Consider the following 27,584-nt stretch of genomic DNA (forward strand, 5'->3'; position numbering starts at 1 on the left):
CCGATGACAATACACGATTTTAATAATCTTGTCCCATTCTCCTCAGGATCGTCAGGATTAACGATTCTCCGTGTGCGATTTTAGCGTGGTTTTTAGTTTTTAACTATAATTATTTTACTATTGAAATACCATATATACTATTGTAACACCACAGATATATCGATGGTGTCGAAGAAGGGTTTCTGATTTTAAAGGCCCGTAAAACTTCCGTGTGGTTTGGGAATCCACACAAGGAAGCTATTTCAGACCTTGATTAACAGGAAAGTCAATTAATTTCGCAAATTAAAACCCAATTCGTTTTGATTAACAATTTATGAAACAATCAAAATCGAAATAAGTTATTTACATCCAGATTTTCAAATAATATTAATTAAATTATAATATATAAATATTAAATAGATAAAAATTAGAGTATTGACCTATCAATGGTGTTACTTCCATAGTACTTTTCTGTAATCGAAGCCAAATAAAAGAAAGAATATTTTTTTAAGTGTCTTTTCTTTTAAAGTATCGAGTTGTACATGAGGCTCATAAAAAAGTCGCTAAGAGTCATAATAGCAATTATTCTAATAGTCTAATAATATCAGCTCAATGGAATTTATAATAATAGCGAGCATTTACCAAGTTCCCTGCCTTACCACCAGGTTTAGTTCTAAAACACGACCTTCACAATCATCAACAGTTCATATACCGTCTTGCAAGTATGACCCTGCTATGTGGCACTCTACACTCTGTGAGAGGATGGATCCGGTCACATCTCTCGAAGGCAGGGTCTTCAGCCAGCTCGGCGACTGCATTCAGAGCCATTGTCCTGTCGAAGGGTACTTCTGGAGTATCCGTGACTCTGGACATCCAGCGAGCTTCGACGCAACTAGAAATATAGAAATAGTAGATGAATTTATAATTTTTAAAGTAGTATAGCCCGCGCCAAACTTCTTGTCCGCTCTGAAGTTGTTGCGCGCAGATTATTTAGCATATACTATGTAACCGCGGTTGGGAGCAGCGTACATGCCGCGCTGTATTCGTCCCGCTAATATCTATAATTTACTATTGCGATAGGATTTGTTTCTATATTCGGACCGGACTAGCAGTTTGGCGCCGACTACAATGCTTAGTGCTAGAATCTCATATCTATTCAGTGTATTCAGTCATAAGTTAATTGTTGGATTAAAACCAAACCTTGAAAAGGTTTTCTGCAAAACATCGTATTTATCTGAGCTTGTCGCTAATAAAATCTTGTATCCTTGCAGCAGATGGCAGAAATACTTTGGAATTCACATCTTAACTATACTTTACCACTGTACGGGTATCTTCTCAGTTTGAGAAGTTTAGCCCATAGTTTAAACAAGTGATAATGAATTTGTAATAAGCACATAAGTAAGACAAATTTGAACCCCGGACCTCTGAATGACAGACGGAATTTCTTAACCACTATATATCTTACCACTACTTATATTTCCTTTTGAGTCACCAGTACCTTTTTTTTTCTTGAGGGGGAACCTTTGAAAGGTATCCGGTGCCGTGGGAGCGACACGGGGTTTGCGGGACTTTTACCGCACTAAAACCCCCCCGGTGGCCGTCCTCGGCGCTGCGTAGAGGAATCCGGGATCTCCAAAGGAACGCGACCGGAGTCCTCTCAGCGCACTGCCCCGTCGGGCTCCGCCCAGGTGAGTTTGTATCACCACACCTTCTGGTGTATACGACGGTATGCGACCACACATACCGCCGTCCTTCCCGGGGTCGCTGGCCGGGCGATTTGAGCTCTCACTCTTGCCGCCCGCAACCCCGGAAGCCCCCTTTTAGTCGCCTCTTACGAGAATACCGTAGCCCAATTCTGGTCCCGGAACTACAGGGACACAGTCATCAGTACCTACAAAGGATATAACTTTTAAAACTTAGAAGTTACTTACGAAGGACAGGGTTCAGTTGGTACCAGTACATTTATTGGGCGTGGGGTGAAATGACCCTGGGTTTCGTTATGGATGGTGTATTTCTTCAAACGGGAGGTGCTTGTTTTGTCTTTTATTCTTTGGACTTGACGCTCCTGAAAAAAATAAACACAATAAATAAACCGTGTGTATATCTAACGGCATTTAAAATTAAACTTTTTGAGATGATAACTTCTTTAACGGCGTTGTGCACTCTGCTGTGCCTGTGCCTGTGCTTCTGTGCTGGGTAAAAATGTTAAACTCGCGTCAGCGCAAACTGCAATTAGGTTTCGAAAATTTTCACTTCTTCCAGCACTTTCGGAGTGATTGATTTAAAACGTTATTTTTTTTGCGTATTATGAGAAATTGCTGAATTGCTTTAAAAAGTTTAAAGATGATCACTTTATATACATAAAATACAAATTTTAAAACTTATATGTCATTTGTAAACTAGGAACCACGAAAATGAAGTTCAATAAATTTATAATAACCGCTGCTATATTGATGACAGCGCCATCTAGTGACGACTTTGAAAACTATATGTCTGAAACTTCAAGATGTGGTATTATTATTTATTTGTATAGAATACAATAACCTTACATATAAGTAATTATTATATCTTTTAATAAGTATCCATATAAACATGATATTTAATTAAGTTTTTGTATTATTTTTAAGGGTAGGTAAATTTAACTTAAACTTACATAATAATAAGCGATTTGCACTAATTCCTTAATTTTCTCCGTTATGAGACAAAATGTTAAATTCAAGTTGTGGATAGAAACATTCTTGTCTCCCAGAAGATTCTGGTACGGCTCAATAGAACAGTCCAGCATCCTGTAAACAATATCCTCTTTAGAATTATTTGTAATGCCCATTATCATCATCATCAATCCATTGCTGTCCCACTGCTGGGCACGGGTCTCCTCTCAGAATGAGAAGGATTAGGCCATAGTCCACCGCGCTGGCCAACTGCGTATTGGTAGACTTCACATACCTTTGAATTTTTTCTTTACATTTTCTCAGGTATGCAGGTTTCCTCACGATGTTTTCGATCACTGTTTAAGCAAGGGATAATTGATTTCTAATATGCACATAACTTTGAATAGAGGTGCCTGGGATCTGAACATCTGACGCCTCGATCAAGAGGTCGAGTTTCTTAACCACTAGGCTATCACTGCTGTAATGCCCTTAATTATTATTAACAAATGATGCCATCGAAAGTTTGGAATATGTCATTTTTTCAAGGCAGTAATTACCAAATTTTGAAGTTTGATAGGCAAAAATTTAGATTTGATGACCGGCCACATCTGACAAGACGTCTAATCTTTACAGAAGAATTATTTTACTGGTGAATACGTGTAGGTAAAACTTAGAAAGTAATTATCATTTGTTTAAAATGGTGAAGGAAATCATCGCAAGGAAAACTGCACACCTGCGAGATTTATAATAAAAAAATCTCTAAGATAAGTGAGGTCTACCAATAGTCCAAGACACACTTGCCAGTGCGGTGGACAATGGCGTAATCCTGTTCACTCTGAGAGCAGACCACTGCCCAGCAGTAGGACAGTAATAGTTTGATGATGATGATGATGATGAAAACTTGATTATTTGAGGTTTTTATAAGGTGTACTGCACGTTGTTTACTTCAATTTCTATAAAAATATATTTAATTTAATTTAATTTAAACGTGCTGCAGCAATTCCATAGCACGACAACTAATTTATCTTAATAAGGCCATTACGATACCCCATCGTGCTTTTTATGACAATTATTAAATTGATAACAATGGTTTTGCAGAAGATGCAATTTAGATATAAATAAATATACTTATCCTGAGTGACTCATTCATTATCGTAGAGTCTAGACTACTGTAGCACTACCATGAGTTTACAAAAGTATTACTCGCTAGCGACTGCGTAAAATAAATGTATGAAAAATTGTACAGCGCCTCTGGTGGTTACTCGTAGAACTAAATTCCGTAGTGTGAGCCACTCGTAACGTAAAAAACCTATCGAAATCAAATCGCTAGCGAATGTCATTATGATCTATTGCCATACAAATTCGGTCCCATGTGTCATTAATTTGACAGACGTTGTCAAGAAATACCGTAACGATAGTAGTTATGTTATTCACTAGCAAAATGACAATAGTTTTCTATTTACAATTTCTATAGTGGCGTTTCTGTGCAAACTCATGGTAGTGCTACTGAAGATAAAAGTGTGAAATTTAGACAATACGTACGGTACGTCATAAGGAAGGTATTTTTTTGCTATTCTATACTTATTTTAAGGGGTTCAAAGAATGTTTAAAAATGCTTGTTCCTCTTAAAATCGATTTATGGACACTTCGCTATTCCTACGGTAGTATAACAGCCTAAACACACCCTTCAAATCAGAATACAACAGCTATAAAAAATAAAATATAAATCACGTCACTCCTAGAATTTAGTCGTATCTAACAACACTTCATAAATTAAAAGTCCTTTGGATTGTAGAGACTGCCAAAAAATGAGTCTTAAACACATAGGTACATACATCATTTAACGGTGGTAGAACCCGCTGTGGTTCGACTCTGACGGCACCACCGCCACGCCTTATAAAAGCAGTGCTAGCTGCTGCTGTGTTCTGGTTTGGTGTGGTAAGGACGATATACTTATCCGAGACATTCCAGCAGTAGAAATTCTAATCATGTTGGTTAATAACAGATGTACATGTGCGGCAGTAGCCTTACCATCAGGTGGACTGCATGCTCGTCTGCTACTCCTATATTATAATAATAAAAAATAACATTACACTCCGCTCAGGTAATAGTTGCGTCAATTCTTTTGCAGTTCAATAAATAACACGTGCAAACCTATTGCAACAGAACTACGGGTATAATGGATGGAATTCTAGATCCAATTTCGATGAGAACTGTATGAGGGAATGAGGTGATCAATCCCGAAGTTTAACGGAGGTGTGGAACTATTTAGACCGATCGCCGTGTGATGGAAGAAAGTTCCTCTACCTTGGGTCTTACTGATTGATTTTACTTTACTAGTATTAGCCAAATGATAGATTCGAACGTATTTATTGATGGAAATTTGGGGTATTTTATTAGTAAAATTAAATACGTTACGAGCTACCAAATGAAAAAGAAGAATATCGGTGGCTAAAAAGAAAATAAAGTAATAAAATGATCTTTAAAGCAAGTATTAAGATAAGATTAGATTTCTACTTGAGGTCAGCCTTATGCGATGTTACCCCTGAAGACTAAGCAGGAATGCCTCAGAAAAGTCTCCTTTACCACACCCTTCAAACCAGAACACAGCAACGCTTAACACTGCTGTTATTAGGCAGGAATAGGTGTGGCGGTGGTGCCGCTATAGTCGAACCACAGAGGGATCTTCTACTTTTAAATATCGATAATATTAAATTATCAATACATAAATAACGAGCTCACAATATTTTTTTGCCTTTACTGTATTTCGATTGGTATGTTAGATAAAAAGTTATAGCCATTTTTGTTCAAAAAAGAACTTTAAATCGCTCTCCTGTAAATAACCCTTTTGCGCATTAGACTTTTAGACTGACGATAATATTATATTAGGACTAAGTATATAGTACTTCAGAATCTACTAATTACTTCATTAGTACTTACGAATATCTAGAACTAATTTCGAAACTGAGGACCAAGTTGAAACGCTTTGTTAGTGCCGTCTTACAAGTTCGGTTCAGATTAACCTTGTTAATAGTTGAGGTTACTCATAACTATTGGTGTCCCACTGCTGGGCACAGTCTCCGTTCCTTTAGTTTAGTTCCGGGACCAGACTAGGGCTACGGTATCCCCTGCCAGTCGTAATTATTATCGATAACAAGTATTTATGTGGTCTTTTTTATATAATATGGGAGTAATAGACGAATATGCAGTCCACCTGATGATAAGTGGATAGAGCCGCCCATAAATATTCTTACCTGAGGTCGCCCACAGATGCGCCGCTACCCCTGAGTTCTAAGCTGGAACGCCTCGGAAAAGTATGTCTCCCTTACCACACCCTTCAAACCAGAACACAGCAGCGCCTAACACTGCTGTTATGAGGTAGAAATATGTGTGGCGGTGGTGCCGGAGTCTAACCATAAATGGTTCTACCACCTTCATGTATATTCAGATTTTATTATACATGAATCAGTGTGATGTGACTGTAGCACTCTATATGAAATAAGTTATATTTAAAGTCTATCACAGACATGCTGTCTGTCTTGAGGACTTAGATGGTGTCCTCATATATAAGTCAGCGCGCATTGTGAATATGACGTGACAAGACAGTAATCAATCTGCTCTGACACGTGACGCGTGACACGTGACACGTGTCCTTTGTCACGGCATTTCCCTAATGATTATTTGATAAGTAATGTTAATTATTATATGTATTATAAATTGTGAGTAAAACTCTTGTCACGTGATGTCACGTGTCACGTGGGATCCTTTGTGCTTATGATGTGTTTGTGGTATTCATGATCAATCTATTAAAGTCTCACTTCTGGTCCTATTAGTATTAGAAGATTTTAAGCTATTGAGCTAAGTGCGGATATTGGTCGAAGACTTTTAACTGTATAGACAATAGATTGGACATGGAGGAAAAGTATCATTCACGAGTTAAGACCAATCGGTAATAACTTGTTTTGAAATATTTATCAAATGTGAGTCAATTCAAGAAGGTGTGAAGCGGGACGAATGTTTTTGTATGAACATTTTTACAATGTCCGTTCTAAAAACTTAATATTAAATCACTTTGAGATTGATATATTAGTTTACACCTTTGGGAACTTTATATATGTAGGATATCTCAAAATTTTATTATCGACTCCTGTTACATAAATTATTTTGTCTTTTTTTATAATATAGGAGTAGCAGACGAGCATATAGTCCACCTGATGGTAAGTGGCTACTGCCACCCATGGACATCTGTAATCAACCCCAGATAGGATTAGATAATTCCACCTGAGGTCGGCCACAGATGCCCCCGCTACCCCTGAAGACTGGAACGCCTCGGGAAAGTATATCTACTTTACCACACCCTTCAAACCGGAACACAGTAGCGCCTAACACTGCTGCTATTAGACATAGGTGTGGCGGTGGTGCCGCCAGAGTCAAACAACAAAGGGTTCTACCACCTTCATACCGTCTTTTAATAGGAGTGTTTAACGTTGCTGTGTTCTAATGTGGACGTAAGTCAAAGACCGTCAAAACCGTTCCAACTTAGTTTTCAGCGGTTGCAATATATCTGTGATTAACTTCGGCACAGAAAACACATCAACCACTATTCCGTGTCTACACGCTTGGCGTTTGCCACAAACTCTAAACCTGTACAAATACACAAAAGTGTGAACGCGTCGCAAGTGTTTGCCGCAAATACCTTTACTCGGCTAAAAGTGCTTGCAAATCTGCACTAACGAAGTCGAGCACTCTATCCGCAGGGATATTTGTAACGGATTGTTGAGAATTGGCAAACATGAGGAAGCGGCATTAGTGATGATTACGTACATCTATCGGCGGTAGTAAAACTTACTGTTAGGTGGACTGCATGCTCATCCACTTAAAATAATTAAGGTGGTAGGATTAAATATGTTCGTACCCCTATTCTGGTCCCTGTAGTGCAGGGACCAGAATAGGGCTACGGTATCCCCTGCCTGTCGTAAGAGGCGACTTAAAGGGTGGCAAAACTGGGAGCTCAAAATGTCCAGCAAGCGACCTCGGGAAGGACAGCGGTTTGTGTGGTCGGATATCGCTGTAATCACCAGGGGGTGTGAGAGGAGCGTAAATTGCTCCCCCAAGGGCAGAGCCCGATAGAAGGACATCGCGTTAGGAGGACTTCGGTTGTGTTCCGTTGGATATCCCGGAGTTCTCCACCAAACGCCGAGGACGGCCACCGGGGGGGTTTTTGTGCGGTAAAAGTCCCACATAACCCGGCGTCAGTCCCATGGCGTCGGGTATCTTTTGAAAGTTTCCCCCTTGTCAACAAAAAAAAGATTATATATGTATTTCTCTCTAGGTACCATAACTAAATATTTCATCAGTAAAACTAACTTGAACATTTCTTCCACCTTTTCCATAGTGTCTTTTATGAGTCTATCTTTTTCTTCTTCTCGTCTTCTTAAATCTGCTGTTACTTCTTTCTGTATCTCTAACGTATCTTTGAGTTTCTTTATTTTTTCACATTTATTGTTCTCCATCATTTCGTTCCAATCTCTACGATCGTCTGTAAAAAGATATTTTTTAATGGGTCGTAGTTACACGCGTTGTGTAACACATAATTTGTTTGTAGTATTTATTTTCATCTATTGATCGTTTGTTCAGATATTTTTTTCAATGCTAAACATATTTTATTAATTACACCGAATAATTACATCTTAATGTCTGCAAGTGCATACATAAATAATTCTTTTATTTATTTATAGTTATGCTAAAAATATACTAAAAATTTTGCATATACCCTCAGAGTAAGTAAAAATTATATGTTTGTTGTAAATAAATTTCTCTCAAAGTACATTTTCTAAGAGATATTGTATTTTTATTATTGTAGGTAGTTAGTTAAGTTCTTAAATCAAGATATTATGCTTGGCGTCAATACCAGTCTCGTGAATGCTTCTAGGGTTGATGCACAGTTGGTCAGACAGTTAATTCATGATCTCAATAAAATAAATTAAATAGAGCTCCTCATTTATTATAATCATAAAAATCATAATTTTCACTGAGAACAGAACCCAAGAACTATGTAAGGCAAACATGGCCACGACTATAAAGTCGTTAAAACTACTGAACCAGAGGCTGTTAAGTTAATGGCCCTTTATTCGTCCAGTCATTTCAGGAAGAACCCAATTTTTACAACGAAATCAGTATTTCTTGGAAATCAGCCAAGTCGCTTATTTTAATCAAAGAAGACTGCATCTTGGACGTAAAACACTGTCATGTAACGCTACTCCTAAATTTATCTTTATCTTTACAAATAAAAGATTTGTTTCTTATCTTATCTTGAAAAGAGTTTCTTATAAATGTTGAGTGATTCATTATTCGTGTTATTATAGGATTAAAACTATATTCTCACATTTGCGAATTAGTTCAAATTGTCATATAAATTATGTAATTGTCAACGGTACGTACTTCTGAATTATTAAATTCTTATTTTGATTATTATTGAAGGATTGCGGTTGCCCATCTAGAATATGTAGTCAAAGTTCTTCAGAAAGAACGGAAATATCATTTTTAATTTGTTTCAATTTTCATTTTTCTTTTTTATCATTTTTATCGTCAGGACTCTAAGTGAAATTACTTTGCCTAAAGTGTATAGAAGGGTCATCCTAATCGTTACACAATAATGAGTTGATGACTCAAGTATCTAAACCTCCAAATCAAACCTATACTACTAACAACAGATACCATTAAGTCACCATTAAAACGTTCTTTAATTACTCCAATCATTTTTACTGTCCAATTTTTACCGAATCAAGAGGCTGTGGACTCAATCTTTGTTGGAGAACAGCCAAGGGGTCGTTAAGATTCTCGATTGCCACTTAGCCACGTTACGCGTTAGTATACTTCGTTATTTTGTAAATAACTTGTAATGTCGTTCCGTGAGTTGATAAGAGAGGGCGCCACACGTATCAGTTTAACATATCTTGTATTTTTTGTTATGTAAACTATGAAACGACAAGATATAAATAAACTTAAGTATAAAAGAGCTAATCTTAGTTAAGAATATACTCGAAGAAGTCTTCGCACAGACAAAAAGCATTTGGTAAATTAAAATCCGTTCATCTGTTTACGAATAAAATACTAGATAGTTCAGCCTATTATCCTACTGGTTTTATGAGCAGAGGATTACAGGTTCCAATTCTGGCTAGCCAGACATCTAAACAGGAAATTTATACTTCCACTCTAGGATCTCGTATTTTTCTTTGTTCGTAGCGACGATAGATCAAATATCAAAAAAGGGCTATATGTGTGCTTAAAAGCAGATCGTTACATAAACAGTGTCTTTTAGGTCTGAACTTGTAATTAAACAGATACCTATGTTTAGTTCAATGTTCTGTGAATCTACGTTATTAAGGGTGGCATAACTGTTCATAGTGCTATTGCAAAATAGCATTTAATTAATTGTTTCACAATTGAAATGAAGAATAACCTATGTTTAGTCGAATGTTCCTCAAGTCAGCGCCAAGCACCTCGTTCTCAGCGCACAAGTCTGTCAGCAGACGATACATGGAGAAGTTGCTCTGCTCCACGCGCTCGAAGGTTTCTATTATCTTGCTGATCTCTGGCTCTTGAGTGTAGTCCTGTCAATGTAGTTAAACTTTTGATAATTTAGTTTGATTTTATTTCAATGTTATACTTAAAGTTTATTGAAGTTATGCTTCTATAGGACCGAAAGGTATAGACAGAAGACATCATTACCCGTTTGAGATACAATTAGCGCATATTTTTACGACTGAGGAGGGTTTTTTGTACGTTTTTCAAGTGTATGTATGTCTTTTTCTTTGGCACGCCCTATATCCTAAACGGCTTGACGGTTTTAACATAATATGAGATGTCGTTGGATTCGTTTTAATTGTAGGAGTGACAACAACAAAGTGTAATGTTGTCTAACATTACTTGGCTTTTTAGTGGATTATTTTAAACCAGTCGATTTTTTTGCTTTAAATTAATAATTAAAGGAACAATTAGTAGACGAATTAACAAATATAATTAGATTAGCATATGGCATACTATAAATATGTATATTATATATAAGTGCAATAAAGATATTTTTTACAAACTTTTCCAGAAAGACGGAAAGTATTTTAGAAAAATTATAAATAAGTGCTCTTACATTAATCTCTTCAATAATCTTGAGAAGAGCATCCAATTCCTGCTTGACATTTTCTTCGTCTCTTCTCTTCTGTTCCTCTTCTTTCTCTTCTTGCTTCTTATTGATTCTGTGAACGCCTTTCTTTCCAAGAAAGTAGTAGAGCTTCATTTCATGGTCGAATGCTTTTTGGAGATCTCGCATTTCCTAAGAAAGATAAATTTTAAAGGTTTAACATAATTACCTAAATAAGGTCTATAATACTATGGTCTTGTTCTTGTAGTCTTGTAGCAAACAAGTATGCAGTCTACCCGATGATGCACAAAGGATTAAAGACCCTTATGAGATCGACCACAGATGCTTTGTTAGCTCTGAAGGTTAAGTATTGTATTAATGTCTACCTTACCACAGCCAGCTTTAAGGTGGTAGAACCCTTTGTGGTTCAACTCCGGCGGCACCACCGCCACACCTATTTCTTCCTAATAACAGCAGTGTTAAGCGCTGCTGTGTTCCGGTTTGAAGGGTGTGGTAAGGAAGACAGACTTTTCCGAGGCGTTCCAGCTTAGTCCTCAGGGGTAGCGGCGCATCTGTGGCTGACCTCAGGTAGGAATATCTAATCCTATCTGGGGTTGATTACAGATGTCCATGGGCGGCAAAAAAAAAAGCCTACAATAAATACGACAAATTGTCCTGCAGTCATAAGATAGTAAAATGTATGATGTAGTACCTTTTGCCTTAAATAAAAAATGGTAGAACTTTTAAGTCTGCAATGCCACGGACCACCATCTGTTGTTATAGCAGCAATGAACCGAATATTTTTTGTTTTTACATGCGTAAGACTTTTTGCATGATGTATGAACTTACATACAATTCTGGTATAAATTCTCAATTACATCATAAATGTGATCAACTTTTATTTGGAGATAATTTTAGATATGTAATGAACGATAATGTGGACTGTATAAGTATTCTAATTTACTATTATTATAATATAAAAAAATGTTCATAAAAAGTTTTTGTACTATTTTTATCACCATTAGCGACACCAACATAGATCTATTGATTCACAATTATGATTCAATAAATGATAAATTGATTTCTGTTATACCAAAAAGCGGTAACTTTTATGAGTAAGTAAGGAGTAATAGAAAATGTGGTTAAGCGTATAGTAATTGCCCTCGCGATGGTTAGAATGAATGCGACATGCCATAGATTGATGGGTTTGTTGTTATCATGGGGTAAGTTTCCATTGGTATTTTGGATTTTATTTGATTCTAGTACTTGGCGTTTTTGGCGAGATTTGGATGTTAAAAATCTTATACTATATTTTGGGTATACTAAAATTAATTTTATTTCAGACTATGATATTTCAGAAGAAGGAGTTACTCAAAATTCGTTTAAATCATTTTATATCACGGCGTGCGTAAATTGACGTTTTACGCACGCTTCGCGTGCGCAAAACCCCCATTTCCGACCCCGTAATATAAAATTTTATACAACACGCGGACGAAAAATGTTTTTCTGACTCGTGTGATTGCAGTCCTCGCCTGCGGCTCGGCCTGCAAACTCACACTTGTCAGAAAAAAATTTTTCGTCCTCGTATTGTAATGTACTATTTTATTACTCGTGTCTAAAGTACTTACTTTTATATGTAATATTTTGTGCACATGTGATTAATATTTAAAATTATAATCCTGACTTCAACGTTGTTAATTTTGGAAGATGGTAGGACCCGTATGTCCATGGTCGACAGTAGCGATGGGCGATTGTTCTAAAAAAAAACAATCGAATAAATCGACAATCGACGGAATCAACAATCGATTGTCGATTTATTCGTAGTAACAAAAAAACAATCGAATAACAATCGACGTTCGAATAACAATCGACGTTCGAATAACAATCGACGTACGAATAACAATCGACGTACGAATAACAATCGACGTACGAATAACAATCGACGTTCGAATAAAAATCGACGTACGAATAACAATCGACGTACGAATAACAATCGACGTTCGAATAAAAATCGACCTTGAAATAACAATCGACGTACGAATAAAAATCGACCTTGGAATAACAATCGACGACCGAATATAAATTATACCGCGCGGCCACATGCGTGTGCTCAGGACAATGTGCAGGTGCGTCGTATTGCAAAGTTATCGTCACTTGCCACTGGTTGGAAAATGTAAAGTATTGTATTACATTTTAGTCAATTGTACTATATATTGTTGAGAAATAATTATACCATAAATCATTTTGTATCAAATACTATGGAGTATCATCGATAATCCAGATGTCGTAGTCATCCCCTAAGTTCGTTTCATGACAACGTTTTCAAAAAGGTCATCTGAAAAATACAATATACGTCTCCATGGCGCATATTATAGAAAAAGATTATCAGAAAATATAAAATATGTCTTTTTAGCGTATATTATAGATAAAAGTTATCACAAAAAATTATGTACTAGTTACATTAAAATTACTCGGTGAAATACTATATATTTGAAGAAAAATAATGTTAACAACGCGAGTAGGGTGTGAGAGTGTGTGGCCACGAGGCGCAGTGAGCAGTGCGGGAAGCAAGGTGTGGACGCACCATTAAATAACGGAATGCAACGAAGCAGCGGAAGGGTGCACGACGCACGTGCGCTTCCCCCACCAAATATATAAGACTGACTCAGATTTCTTAAACACAGAAATTAGGGGCTCCTCGCTGCTAGTAGCTTTGTGTATACTAAATAGTTGACCAACAACCAAATAGCTTCGATAGTTCCATTTTTACGTAACAATCGCGTATCGCTTGACTGCGCTGTTACTAGTTTTGCGTGTACTAAACAATCGACCAACAATCGAACAATCGAGGAACAATCGAACAATCGACCAACAATCGAACTATCGAACAATCGACGAACAATCGAACTATCGAACAATCGACCAACAATCGAACTATCGAACAATCGAACAATCGAACAATCGACCAACAATCGAACAATTTCGATTGTTCGATAGTTATTCGAATACAATCGAAGAATTTCGATAGTTATTCGAATACAATCGAACACAATAACAATCGAATAATTCGATTGTTTTTAGTAACAATCGCGCATCGCTAGTCGACAGTGGCCAAATACCATCAGGCATGCTTCTTTGCTATTCCTATTTTACAAAAAATATCAAACACCAAATTAAAACTGCAACAAAATAAAGAACATCAAAAATTCCGCACTCAAATTAAAAAACATTACAGCGCCAAAATCTTTAGTTATAGTTGACGGATGGCCATCGACAATGGAAACAGCATTAAAATGCTATTAGAAGTAGAGCATTAATGGTCGATTGATGAACGAGATAGTTGAGGATAGTGGTGGAATTAATGAGGCAGGAAATGGTGGAGGGAACTGAGTCTAAGGAGAATAGTTAATGGAGCTTTTAGGAAACTTCGAGATCGACATCTGAGTTTTTTGATCTAAAAATATCATTTAAGAGGTATTTAATGGTTTATCAGTAAAACAAAACTACAAGTCTTTGGCTGAGGATCAAATATTACGGTTCCGCGACTAGAAAGATAGCCTAGTATAGCAGTGGTAGTGTAGTGGTTAAGAAACTCTGCCTCTCGATCGAGGGGTCCGACGTTCAAATCCCAGGACTCTCGAACTCCAAACCTCTAATTTTTAAATTTATATGGGTGTAATTAATTATCACTTGCTTTAACGGTGAAGAAAAATATCGTGAGGGCACCTGAGAGCTTTATAGAAAAAATATCAAAGGTATGTGAAGTCTACCAATACGCACTTCGCTAGCGCGGTGGACTTTGGGACAGTAATTGGTTACTGATGACTAGAAAGATTGATAACTTTTAAGGACAATTTTTATTTTTATTTTTTTATAATATAAGAGTAGCAGTAGGTCGGCCACAGATGCGCCGCTATTCCTGAGGACTAAGCTGGAACGCCTCGGAAAAGTCTGTCTCCCTCACCACACCCTTCAAACCGGAACACAGTAGCGCCTAACACTGCTGTTATTAGGTAGAAATAGGTGTGGCGGTGGTGCCGCCGGAGTCGAACCACAAAGGGTTCTACCACCTTCGAACAAATATGCTTCTACCGATGAGATACTATTATTACATCTATTTCTAGCGTAAATCAGTCGAGTTTTAATGGAAGGGTGAATATCCTAGCTGATTCACTTATGAGGTGATCATGTTAGCTTTCAGAAATCGCACAATATGTCCCGGATTGACGTTGTTCGTAAAAACCCTAACTTGGCAGTGCGCATAGAACTATATATAGCCACTAGTGGTAACCCATCACATAACTGATCGCGTTCGGCGTTGCGTAAGTCCGTGAATCAGGTTCCAATCAACGCGATGCGCACATGCAATTCAAATTGTTCCTTATTAATCTACACTGATATTATAAAGAAGAAAACTTTGTTTGTTTGTTTGGTTGTAATGAATAGGCTCAAAAACTACAGGACCGATTTTAAAAATTCTTTCACCATTCGCAAGCTACATTATCCACGAGTAACATAGGCTATATTTTTATGAAATATAACGGGTCAACTAGTTGATAATATAGAAAGCAATAGAACGGTTAGAACGGTAAGAACGAAATGGCAGAATGGTTCTTGCACTCTTGCGCTCAGGTTCCTCGTACTTCATTACTGACTTCCGGAAAGCCTTCAAAGGCTTTAGATCGATAGTGAATGGACACAAAGACATTCTAGCGTTACCGTTTCTGTGAATAGAAGGTAGATAAATAAATAAAACGGGTAGACTGTGATTAAAAATTAAAATGCCATTTTAGCTTAAAAATAGATGGACTGGAGCGGACTAGCATTTTGGCGCAGACTATGTGTGTGTGTGTGTGTGCGTGTGTGTGCGCGCGCGCGCGCGTGTGTTTATGTATGTATGTTTATATCTATGTATGTTTTATTCTTCGGCATACCTCACAGCCCAAACGGTATGAGGTGTCGTTGGATTCGTCTAAATTGTGGGGGTAACATGTACATTTTTAGGCAGTAAAATTTTAGTTTTTATAATAAATCATTCACTTCATTGAATTAATGTATTTTTTTTTTTTATAACATAAGAGTAGCAGACGAGCATGCAGTCCACCTGATGGTAAGTGGCTACTGCCACCCATGGACATCTGTAATCAACCCCAGATAGGATTAGATATTCCTACCTGAGGTCGGCCACAGATGCGCCGCTACCCCTGAGGACTAAGTTGGAAAGCCTCGGAAAATTCTGTCTCCCTTACCACACCCTTCAAACCGGAACACAGCAGCGCTTAACACTGCTGTTATTAGGTAGAAATTGGTGTGGCGGTGGTGCCGCCGGAGTCGAACCACAAAGGGTTCTACCACCTTCTTTTGAATTTATGTATGTATATTAAAATATTAATTTATACAATATGGGTTCCGTAGGTATATTAAAACTGTTTAATTTTCCCCTCCAAAATTATATCAGATGAACGTTTTATTTAAAGAAATTAATTCGGATGCGGTTTTAAATACTCGGCATAATTCATTTACCAGTCATTGTAAATGTAAATTAAGTATGTGGCCACTTACTGCGGGTTTTGGTTATTCATTTTTAATTATTTTAAATAAGATATTTATTTTTGACGTAGCTCATTCATAATAATATTCAAAAAGACTTCTATATGAATCAATTTTAAATAAATGAGATTTGAATTTGAGTCGCGGGCTATAGGGATATACAGGTTGTCCCGTAAGTACCACGACAAACTTGGGGAGAACATAGGTGAGGGTCTGACCTCTCTGGGAAAAAAAAAATACCTTAGTAAAAGTATCACCGTTTTTGCACTATCAATTGTTTTAGATTTTTTGAGAATTTCAGCCCTCTTCATCTTCTTTCGTTAACTGCGTGTACAAATTTGGTGATGCAGTGTTTATTTTTTCTGTTAAATACTATCAGATAGTTGGTCTATCATATTGTAATGTAAATTGGTTAAAAGATGTAAAGGAACCATAAAAAAAATAGGGATATTTTTAGATTTTAATTTTTTTACTATTTTTCCCTCAACTTTGACTCGTCACGGTGAAAAAAAATGTACTGGACTATAAGTGTACGTTGCGCCAAAAAATATGTCCAGTTAATAGAGATTTGAAAAACGTACGACACTTACTATTTAAAGTTGAAGAAAAAAAGTTAAGGCAGTTTTTGCATGAAAGGGTTTGAAACCAACTAAAACGTAATGATCGAGTTTTTATTTAAATTACGGTTTCTACCGACTCACAACGTGTCAGGCAGTACTAAATCACATTACTCCCTAGTTACACACTTAAAGATATCATTCTTCATTTGTTAAAAAAAACAATTTAGTAACTAACTCGCAAACAAAGTATTACAATTTATAAAGTCAATTTTTACCCGTTTGAACTGTCGTTTCGAAGTGAAACTTCGTACATGTATGTAATTTGAATGACAATACCATAATTTGACATCTTGGAACAGATCTGATGATGGAGCCAGCAGGTGCATGGTTCTTTCTTAGTAAATCCCTCGAGTTTGGGCTAAATTGGTAAGAGATCTACCATCCATATCCTGGGTCCATCATCAGATCTGTTCTAAGATGTCAAATTATGGTATTGTCATTCAAATTACATACATGTACGAAGTTTCACTTCGAAACGACAGTTCAAAGTAGGTAAAAATTGACTTTATAAATTGTAATACTTTGTTTGCTAGTTAGTTACTAAATTGTTTTTTTACAAATGAAGAATGATATTTTTAAGTGTGTAACTAGGTAGTAATGTGATTTAGTACTGCCTGACACGTTTTAAGTCGGTAGAAACCGTAATTTAAATAAAAACTCGATCATTACGTTTTAGTTGGTTTCAGTCCCTTTCATGCAATAACTGCCTTAACTTTTTTTTTCAACTTTAAATAGTAAGTGTCGTACCTTTTTTAAATGTCTATTAACTGGACATATTTTTTGGCGCAACGTACACTTATAGTCCAGTACATTTTTTTTTCACCGTGACGAGTCAAAGTTGAGGGAAAAATAGTAAAAAAATTAAAATCTAAAAATATCCCTATTTTTTTTATGGTTCCTTTACATCTTTTAACCAATTTACATCACAATATGATAGACCAACTATCTGATAGTATTTAACAGAAAAAATAAACACTGCATCACCAAATTTTTACACGCAGTTAACGAAAGAAGATGAAGAGGGCTGAATTTCTCAAAAAATCTAAAACAATTGATAGTGCAAAAACGGTGATACTTTTACTAAGGTATTTTTTTTTCCCAGAGAGGTCAGACCCTCACCTATGTTCTCCCCAAGTTTGTCGTGGTACTTACGGGACACCCTGTATATATAAATATGTTTCTTTGTTACGTTCTTAATTAGTTTCCAAAATAGTCAATAGTTCAAGATAATAGGCATTTTTAAAGAAAAGAAAACAAAATATTTGTAGTAAGAAAAGTTTTTGGCTCCTGAAATTTGGTTTGAAGTTCGCGGTATCCATACGTATATGTAATGGAAAAGGTTGTGTCTAATACGTCAGGTTTTCAAATCTAGAGTACTTTTCAGGGAGGAATAACTTGGAACGCCCCGGTTAAGTTTGTCTCCCTTACCACTGGATTTTTCTAAATTAGTTTTATAATCAAAAGGTAAATACTTAGGCCATATTCCACCACGCTGGGAAGACTTTACAAACCTTTGATATAATTATGAAAAACTCTGAAGCGTGTAAGTTTCCTCAAGATATTTTCTGCACCGTTAAAGCGAGTTATAATAATTTTAGACGCACCTTTCTTCATCATGGTTGATTAACAATTTAAATATCTTATATATAAAATTCTCGTGTCACAATGTTAGTGACCGTACTCCTCCGAAACGGCTTTACCGATTTCACCAAATTTTATTTGCATATTCAGTAGGTCTGAGAATCGGCTACTATTTATTTTTCATTCCCATAAGTGATAAGGGTTATTCACCCTTAACATTTTTTTATTTATGTGGCAACACAACGTTTACACGTCAGCTAGTATTTACATATAACGAAGAATTTTATCATCATCTACCTATCACTTTGAAATATAACCAGTATGTTTGACTCCCTGGTCCCATCATACCTATTTTAATATGAATCGCATGTTGCAGAGTTGCTTGTTTAGCAAACGAGCAATCCACCTGCTGCTAAGTTGCTATTGTCCCTACATATCTGTAATCTTCAGATAATATTAGAATATTACGTCACAGATGTGTTGCTACCCTTGAGGACTAAGTTGGTACGCCTCGGATGTGTCTCCCGTATCATAATTCATTACTACCGTAACACAGCTGCTATTATAAAGCAGAAATAGCTATGTCGGTTGCGGTTTCTGAATCGAACTAAAAATACCACTTGAAAATGATGATGATGAAGAATAAAATGTCCAATCCTTACCTGGATTTGAAGCATTTGATCCATCTTGCCCTTTTCTTGTATCGATCTGAGTTTAGTGCACCACTCATCCCTCTGATCATAAGCCAGGGTTGACGACTCAAACAGATCAGTTAAGAACTTCTTTCCTTTGTGCAGAGCATTCAGCATCTTCGTCCAGGCTTGGTTGAAGATAGCTCTGGTTTAGGGACAAACACTAATGAACATTTTAATGAAAATGATGAAGTGGAACGGTCTGACACTTAATGGCTCCGGGTTATATTCTCGGTCAGACAGATATAAATGATTAATTTACGTATTATGCACACGACACAGAAGGGTGGTAGTATCCTTTGTGGTTCGACTCCGACAGCATCAACGTCATACTTATTCCTGCACAATTATATTATGTAGTATGAAACGCTGTGTTCTGGTTTGAAGGGTGTGGTAAGGGTGACATACTTATCCGAAACGCACCCACTTAGTACTCGTATGCAGGAGTAGCAATGCATTTATGGCCGACTTCAGGTAGGAATCCTATCTTACTTGGGGTTGATTGCAGGTGACCATGGGTGGCAGGAGTCACTTACCCTCAGGCGATTGTCTGCTACTCGTATATAATAGTTTGGTATAGGCAGATCTTCCGCCGGGCTAGGTGATAAAGTCCGGGCACCGGCCGTGCTCTGACAGTCTCAGTTCAGAGCTTCTATATATGCACGATGTTGAGAAAACTTCTATAGCGTGATTCAGAATAAGTATAGCGCCATCTCTTGATGAGTAGTGGAAAGTTGCCACGATAGAGAAATTCAAATGTACCTGTCTTTAAGCATATGTTCGATTTCTGCTCTAATCTTCTTGTTCTCACTTTGAAGAGCATTGAACCTCTTCGTGGCTACTTCTAGTTTGTTCTCTGTTGACGTCAGCCTACGCTCACTTAGAAGCCTACGTTCTTCGAGCTTTTGAATTCGAAAATGTTTTGGATTTAAATTGTGTTGGTTAAAAAAATTAAATTTTAATATGAGCTCTTAAATGACACCGTTATAATGTTTTTTTGTGATTTTTCAAAAAATTCTCCCCATTTTTTAAAATGACTTAAACCTGAAGTGACGCGTCAAATTCGACACCATGATCATAATAAGTAATTAATATACCACTCCGGCTGTAGAGTTGAAAAATAATGGTTTGGATTCAAATCGTATAACTTCAGAAGACTTTTTAATGACATTGTTATCACGATTTTCTTAATATTTTCCAAAATTGTTTTTCTGCAACTTCGTAAAAGTCGGATTTGACCCTGATATTATTGTAATGCTTTTAAATTATCTCTTGATCATATTTAATAATTACCTCTCCAGCGGTAGAGTTGACATTGTTCCGAAGTTCCAATGTCTCTCTATTATTCTTCTGTAAGAGACCATCTAGTTGGTCCATAAGCGTTAAGCCTCCTGTAAAGAATCAAAATCATGTATCACTGTGTTTGGAATTCACTTTCTGGCTTAGCCATTTCGGAAGTCACTTTGTTATTATAATCGGCTAATTAATCACGAGCTTACAAAAGACTCTTTTTTCAATTATAGACTGATATGAATTTATTTACAAAATGTATTAGATAAACGTTATAAATTAACAGGGGCCATAATCATCACATGATATAAAGAAAAAATCAAATAATAAAAGTCATGGGTGCCATGGATTCAGACAAAGAGAGATGGAGAAGCCATCCCCAAAACAGAAATCCAAATTAATTATGGATGTCTACTTGCTCTTTGTTCCTTTACTACTATATACATCAATGTACCTGAAAACCCAAAAATAATTCTTGTATTATATTACCTTCACAATCAAATTCCATCTTCTTTCGTAGTAAAATATTTTTCTTCAAATCTGTCCTCATTTTCTTGTCATCTTTCTTATGGGCTTTTGCTACCTGTAAATTATTTTATTTAAGCAGGAGTTATTCAGGGGAGACCCGTTTTCAATTTTGTTTAAAGCAAAAGGAAGTGACAATTCATTAAAAAGTAAATTATTACTTCGTGCATTAGCACAACCGGATTTGTAAAATGAAAACATTGGATTAAAATAAACTAACGTAAGTTATCACACAAGATCTCTATAAGAAAATAAAATTAAAAAGATTTGACCACTTGAAGTATTAAAATGTTTTTCCATCACCACATCATTCAAACCAAAACACAGCAACGCTTAACACTTATTATGAAGCCAAAACAGGTGTGGCGATAGTGTCAAATGCTTTTATTATCAAGTATGCAATGAATTAAATATCTTGGTTGAAGTTGCAAGTAGAGTTTACCTTCAAGTCTTTCACCATATTTATGTAGTCCTTCTTAAGGGTTCGGAGCAGGTTGTCCTGTCGTCTGAACTGTGGGTGGACACCCATTATTCGCTGCTTGCGATCTATTTGTATCATCCGTACCTGTGAGGGTTTTAGCATTATGTCTCTGAAGCTACTCAAAAAGGGCATGTTATGTTGGTAAAGAGGCATTTCTTACCAGATCGGCTGGTCAGCGAAACTGTTTTAGTAATCTCATCGCTTGTGTATATGCAAGATGTTTATAAAACTTTGATAGCGCGATTCAGGATTATGTGGCGCCATCTATTGTTGAGCTTTTTTTTATAATACTGGGATGAAATCCACCTGATGTTAAGTGGCTATTGCCACCTATAGACATCTGTGATCAAACTTAGATAAGACAAGATTCCCATCTGAGGTTAGCATCACATTTTTATAGGTTGCTACCCCTGAAGACTAAGTTGTAACGCCTCGGACAAGTCTATCTCCCTTACCACACCTATCAAAGCAGAAGACTAGTTTAACACTGCTGTTACAAGACAAGTTTAAATTTTAATAGAAATAAGTCTAGTAGTGGTACCCCCGAAGTCGAATAATTAAGGGTATCTTTAACTTACTTGTCTTTGGAGTCTAAGATGTTCATCCTCCATTTTCTTGGAAACTTCTAAATCACTCTGATGCTCGGTAGGACCTTCCATATTTTAAATAACTTTTATTAAAATTTCGTGTAAAACAGCTTATCAATTTGTCAATGTTTTGACCAACTTGATTTTGTTTGAACTTTGTGAGTTTTTTGAAATGTATGTTCTTAGCATTTTTTGATTGTTAGTAGATATAAATTTAGAAAATGCTTCAATTATATTGTTTCTTGAGTAAAATAAAACTTTTTCCTACATTTAACGCGAGATTAAATACGATCATCCCTTAGAAAATCACTATAAGAATATTTTCTCCTTTATCATTTTTAGAGCGTTATTCTTATGTCGGGTTTTAGTGTTTCAAACTTATTTTATACACCCATATTACCTTGTAATCAGATAAGGTCACTGTAAAGAACATAATTTATGTTTTCAGCGTGTAATAACCTTTGTAATAACATTATTTTTATGTTTAACATGGGCTATGGTAATTATTGTGTGTTTCTTAAGGCCTGGCCAAACAGAACGCATATTTTAACGCTAGGCGTTAGCGCTAGTAGTAAATCCTGATGCCGCGCTCTAAAGTTAGTACTCACACAGTACGGATGTCACGGCGCTAGGCGTTCTTGTCGCCTGTCCCTGTAGTCCCGGAACCAGAATAGGGCTACGGTATCCCCTGTCTGTCGTAAGAGGCGGCGACTAAAAGGGGCTTCCGGGGTTGCGGGCGGCAAGAGTGGGAGCTCAAACCGCCCAGCAAACGACCCCGGGAAGGACGGCGGTGTGGCGAGCGTCATGCTTACCTGGGCGGAGCCCGACGGAGCAACGCGCCATGAGGACTCTTGTTGTGTTCCGTTGGAGATCCTGGAGTCTCCTACGCAGGGTAAAATAATGATCGTGCGTACTCATTCGCGCTCTGTGAGTCCGCTTACTGCTAACTTAGTACAATACGAGTACAACTTAGTAGCGTCGGAATTTAGTTCCAGTGCTGACGCCCTAGCGCGGCGCTGAAATACTATATGTGTGGCCAGGCCTTTAGCGTTGCGTTATACACGACTATTAAAATTAATAAAAATATTTTTAAAACCATTAGTTCTATTTGTAAACCTAGTTTCTAGTAAAGTGTAGTAAATATTACGCACGCGATTTCTAAATAAAACTATGAGCAATATATTTTGTTTTATAAATTATTTTAGAACGCAAAAAGTTCGTGTAATAAAAAAATGTTTACGTCTGGGAATCGTAATCAAAGTTCATTGAACTTGTTAAAATTCCACTCATATTTTTAACACACAATTAACATTAATAATAATTATTATTACTTACTATCTATTTTATTATGTATTTGCATATTCTAAACAAGTAAACTTAGGAAGTATTTTAAAGTTACAATTTGACAGTTTAAAGATTTACGGCGGCAAAAGAAACTCAATAACACATCTTGTCCATAAAAATATTACTTACTAGTTTTGGCCCGCGGCTTCGCCCGCGTTTAAAAGAAAATAATATGACATACTAACATACATAAAACTGAATATTCGTACCTTCATTGTAATTACAGTGGCGCCATCTGGCGAAAATTGGTCGTACCAACTCTGAAACGTTCGTGGGCTCATGGACAACAACTTTGCTAAAAATCATTACTTGATCAAATGCATAGTTTACGACTCAATCCTTACTAATATCGATTAAAATAATCGATGTTTTGGGTCCAAAAGATCGATTCTCCGATTAATCGGGTCTCAGACCATCTTTGTACAATATTTCATTAAAATCGGTTCAGTGGTTTAGGCGTGAATAAAAGACAACCAGACAGACAGAGTTACTTTCGGATTTATAATATTAGTAAGGATTTAAGATTTAATATATTTACGAAAGGAATAAGGGCATGTGGAGTTGATGTTATTTCAGACCACACATTTTATTAACCAACTTTTCATATATAACAAATTATTTACACGTCGCGTATATATTTCTTCAAAACCACGTACTAAACCTATTTTCTATTTAAATAAACAACTTTTATGATATTGAAGTCAGTAGTTTTTTTTAACTATTTCTTTACCTCGCAGAGCTAAGCTACAATACGTTAGAAATTATAATGAAAGTATTAAAATATACCGATTCACGCAAAAGACTAATAATTGGACCGAGAAAGAACAATTAGCGACAATCACGACTTGCCATTTGCTTTTTATATCGCTGCGTGATTATATACGTGTGGCAGGGTTGGCGAATGTTTGACGGAGCTAAATATTTTGAAGGTAAAATTATTTGTGGTTCGACTTAAGAGGCACACTATGTCTGGCTTATTGCTACAGTGTTCTGGTTTAAAGAATTTGAGTTCGGAGATTTTTTTTTATTATTTGAGCCTAACGATAAAGCAGACGTGTTGATGGAAAGTAGTCAACGTCGCCTATGAACATTTGCAACACCAGAGGAGTCGCCAATGCATCGCCGGCTTAGGAGAGCTCTTTTTACACCTTCTTTGAAGACCCCCATGTCATAGCGCTCCGGGAATACCTCAGGAGGAAGTTCATTCCACATCTTGCAAGTTCTCGTAAGAAACATTTATTTACACGTCGTGAAAACTACTTTAAAACCATAGACTTAATCAATGTTGTATTTTTTTTCTTTTTTGATAATAAACCAGTTTTCTTTTTGTTCCGATTTGACAGATTCACTCAAAAGACTAATAATTGGACCCAGAAAGAACAATTAGAGACAACCACGACGCTTGCCATTTGCTTTTTATATCGCTGCGTGATTATATACGTGTGGCAGGGCTGGCGAATGTTTGTCGAATATATAAAAAATACAGTGTGGCTGTTACAAATATGTGGTTACTTAATTGTTTTTGTTTATTAGAATTAACATGATGTTTTATGGTGGTAGAACTTTATGTGGTTCGACTCCAGCGGCACCACCGCCAAACCTATTTCTGTCGAATGTGTGGCCGACCTTAGGACTTCAATCCTATTTGGGGTTGATTATTGATATTGAAGGCGATTTCTAGATTCTAGCGTTGCCACAAATCATTGAGTGGTTATCATGAGCGTTTGCTATTTATCCAATACGCCGCCACAACAAGCAAACTGCCGAAGGAACAAATAAGGACAAATATGTAAACATCGCGCACGAGTATAGATGCATAATCCTTTGATTTTGTCTGAAACATCGTAGCGAGTACACATACTTGCGTCTATTCGTCTATACTCGACCAGTATCTAAACGTAGTTTATGCATATCGTCAAATCGCGACATGTCAAATTTACAACTATCATAAACTTATGTCTTCAAGAGAAACTTTATTCCAACGAAAAATCCACCAACCCTAATATGTTCAACAAATAAACAAAATGGGTCAGGGTTAGAGAACCTTTTTGTTCGCGTGCGAATACTATTCATTTCACGACGGCACGTTACGATCCCCTGTATAAAGAAAATAAGGTTTAAAATTGTTCAAAATGAAAACTTTTGCAAAAATAGTTGCATTTAAGTAAAAAATGGAATAAATTTACGTCATACGAAGCTAATAAACGCATTTGAATAAAAGCCGTCATTTTTATTGTTTACTTTATACTATTTTCATTTTTATTGAGAATATGTTTTATGTTTATAGACTGGGACTATAATAATTATGTCTTTCGTGGATACAGTCACGCAAAATACAAATATTGTCAAAATATCTTTAAAGTTTGGATAAAAACCACATCCCACTAATCCGCTATCAATATTGTATGTATTTTGAGCTATGCACCACCGCCATACCTATTTATGCCTCACAACAACAGTCTTGAATGCTTTTGTGTTTTGATTTGAAGTGTGTGGTAAAGGAGACATACTTTTCCGAGGCATTCCAGCTTAGTCCTCAGGGGTAGCGGCGCATCTGTGGCCGACCTCAGGTAGGAATATCTAATTCTATCTGGGGTTGATTACAGATGTCCATGAGCGGTAGTAGCCACTTACCATCAGGTGGACTTCATGTTCGTCTGCTACTTCTATACTATAAAAAAATAAAATAAAAAAAATGATTTCAAAGTTGGGATAAAAACTACATCGCACCAATCCGCTATCAATATGTATGGTGGTATATTTTAAGCCATGCAGTATGTACCACCCTCCCTCCCACAAAGGATACGTGAAATGTAGGACTTCATTAATATCCCAATGCTGGGCACAGGCCTCTCACAGCAACTCTCAGACGTGTTAGTTTTGATGATGATGATGTTCGATCATGATTGTTTGTCATGATCGAACATGAGCATGATGTTTTCCTTAGTCGTTTAATAAAGTGAAATTAATTTCTAATAGGCACGTAACTTTGAAAGTATTAGTAGTTTGAGATTTGGCTGGGATTTGAACTTCGGGCCCACGAATGAAAGACCAGGTTTGTAACCACTAGGTTATCACAGTTTTATCTTTATGTAATAGAATTTTCAATACTAGTAGTTAGTACAAGTATTTTGCCATAAAACAGAACAGAATTTGTGTTTAAGTTCCTACTTGTCTTCCCGATTTACGAGTATTACCAGATCTATCATAAACTACCTAGGTTTTTCAAAATCAAATTTATTGCTATCAATAACGAAGGATCTATTTGAACAAAAACCGAGACCTTACGCTAACTTTCCTAATGTCCTTTTTTGTTACATCCCTAAGAAAGAAAAGGTCAAACACACCGATAGGTTGGCAACTAAGTTCTTGCCGTTTTTTAAACATTAAATATTAACAAATGAGGGCTTAGTATTTTTTATAATAATGGAGTAGCAGACGAGCATGCAATCTATCTGATGGTCAGTGGCTACTGTCGCCCACGGACATCTGTAATTAACTCCAGATAGGATTATATTCCTACCTGAGATCGGCCACAGACGTGTCACTACACCTGAGGATTAAACTGGAACGCCTCGGAATAGTATATCTCCCTTACCACACCCTTCCAACCAGAACATAGCAGCGCTTAACACGGCTGTCATTATGCAGAAATATGTGTACTGTATTCTCCATCATCATCAACCCATTACTGTCCCACTGCTGGGCACGGGTGTCCTCTCAGAATGAGAAGGATTAGGCCATAGTCCACCGCGCTGGCCAAATGCGTATTGGTAGACTTCACATACTTTTGAGATTTTTTTTTATAAATCTCTAAGGTATGCAGGTTTCCTCACGATGTTTTCCTTCATCGTTTAGCAAGTGATAATTAATGTCTATTTATTATAATTATAAGTATTCTCCATAGTTGAAGTTATACAGGGTGAATTTTTCAAATAGGCCTTCAGGGCCAAATCCGAAACTATAAGGATTAGCGAAAAATGCTGAAAGGAGTTACGAGACCGATTTTGATAAAAACTAAAACTGCATCATTAGTTTTTTCAAATATCTTTATCCTTAGCCGGTAATCAAACGAGTTCATTTTGAAAAAAAAATGCACCCTCTATATTATTCCACTATCTGATAGTGTCGCTTATAAGGATCAAAT

At 36.6% G+C, this 27,584-nt stretch overlaps 1 protein-coding gene across 1 annotated transcript; it reads right to left on the reverse strand.

The window, feature by feature from the left end:
- Nucleotides 1-675: 675 nt before the first annotated feature.
- On the reverse strand, nucleotides 676-22,253 carry LOC140745562 (coiled-coil domain-containing protein 63). The gene is made up of 12 exons (XM_073077494.1): nucleotides 22,085-22,253; nucleotides 21,468-21,590; nucleotides 20,990-21,083; nucleotides 20,504-20,601; nucleotides 19,973-20,112; nucleotides 19,181-19,355; nucleotides 10,777-10,959; nucleotides 10,093-10,243; nucleotides 7,998-8,169; nucleotides 2,633-2,765; nucleotides 1,911-2,044; nucleotides 676-871 (listed from the first exon to the last, which is right to left on the reverse strand). Exons 1-12 carry the CDS (start codon nucleotides 22,163-22,165, stop codon nucleotides 676-678), a joined length of 1,680 nt encoding a protein of 559 aa, XP_072933595.1. The 5' UTR covers nucleotides 22,166-22,253.
- Nucleotides 22,254-27,584: the final 5,331 nt, after the last annotated feature.

This window comes from Epargyreus clarus, unplaced genomic scaffold (assembly GCF_041222505.1).
Source record: "Epargyreus clarus isolate Ecla_fem2 unplaced genomic scaffold, WU_Ecla_fem_2.2 ptg000002l, whole genome shotgun sequence".
In the NCBI taxonomy this organism is placed as follows: domain Eukaryota; kingdom Metazoa; phylum Arthropoda; class Insecta; order Lepidoptera; family Hesperiidae; genus Epargyreus; species Epargyreus clarus.

Coding starts and splice junctions, on each gene's coding strand:
- LOC140745562 (XM_073077494.1), bottom strand. CDS start 22,165: ATGGAAGGTCCTACCGAGCATCAGAGTGATTTAGAAGTTTCCAAGAAA. Junction 20,602..20,989: donor GATGGAATTTGATTGTGAAG/GTAATATAATAC, acceptor GATTCTTTACAG/GAGGCTTAACGCTTATGGAC. Junction 10,960..19,180: donor ATCAAATGCTTCAAATCCAG/GTAAGGATTGGA, acceptor TATCTTTCTTAG/GAAATGCGAGATCTCCAAAA.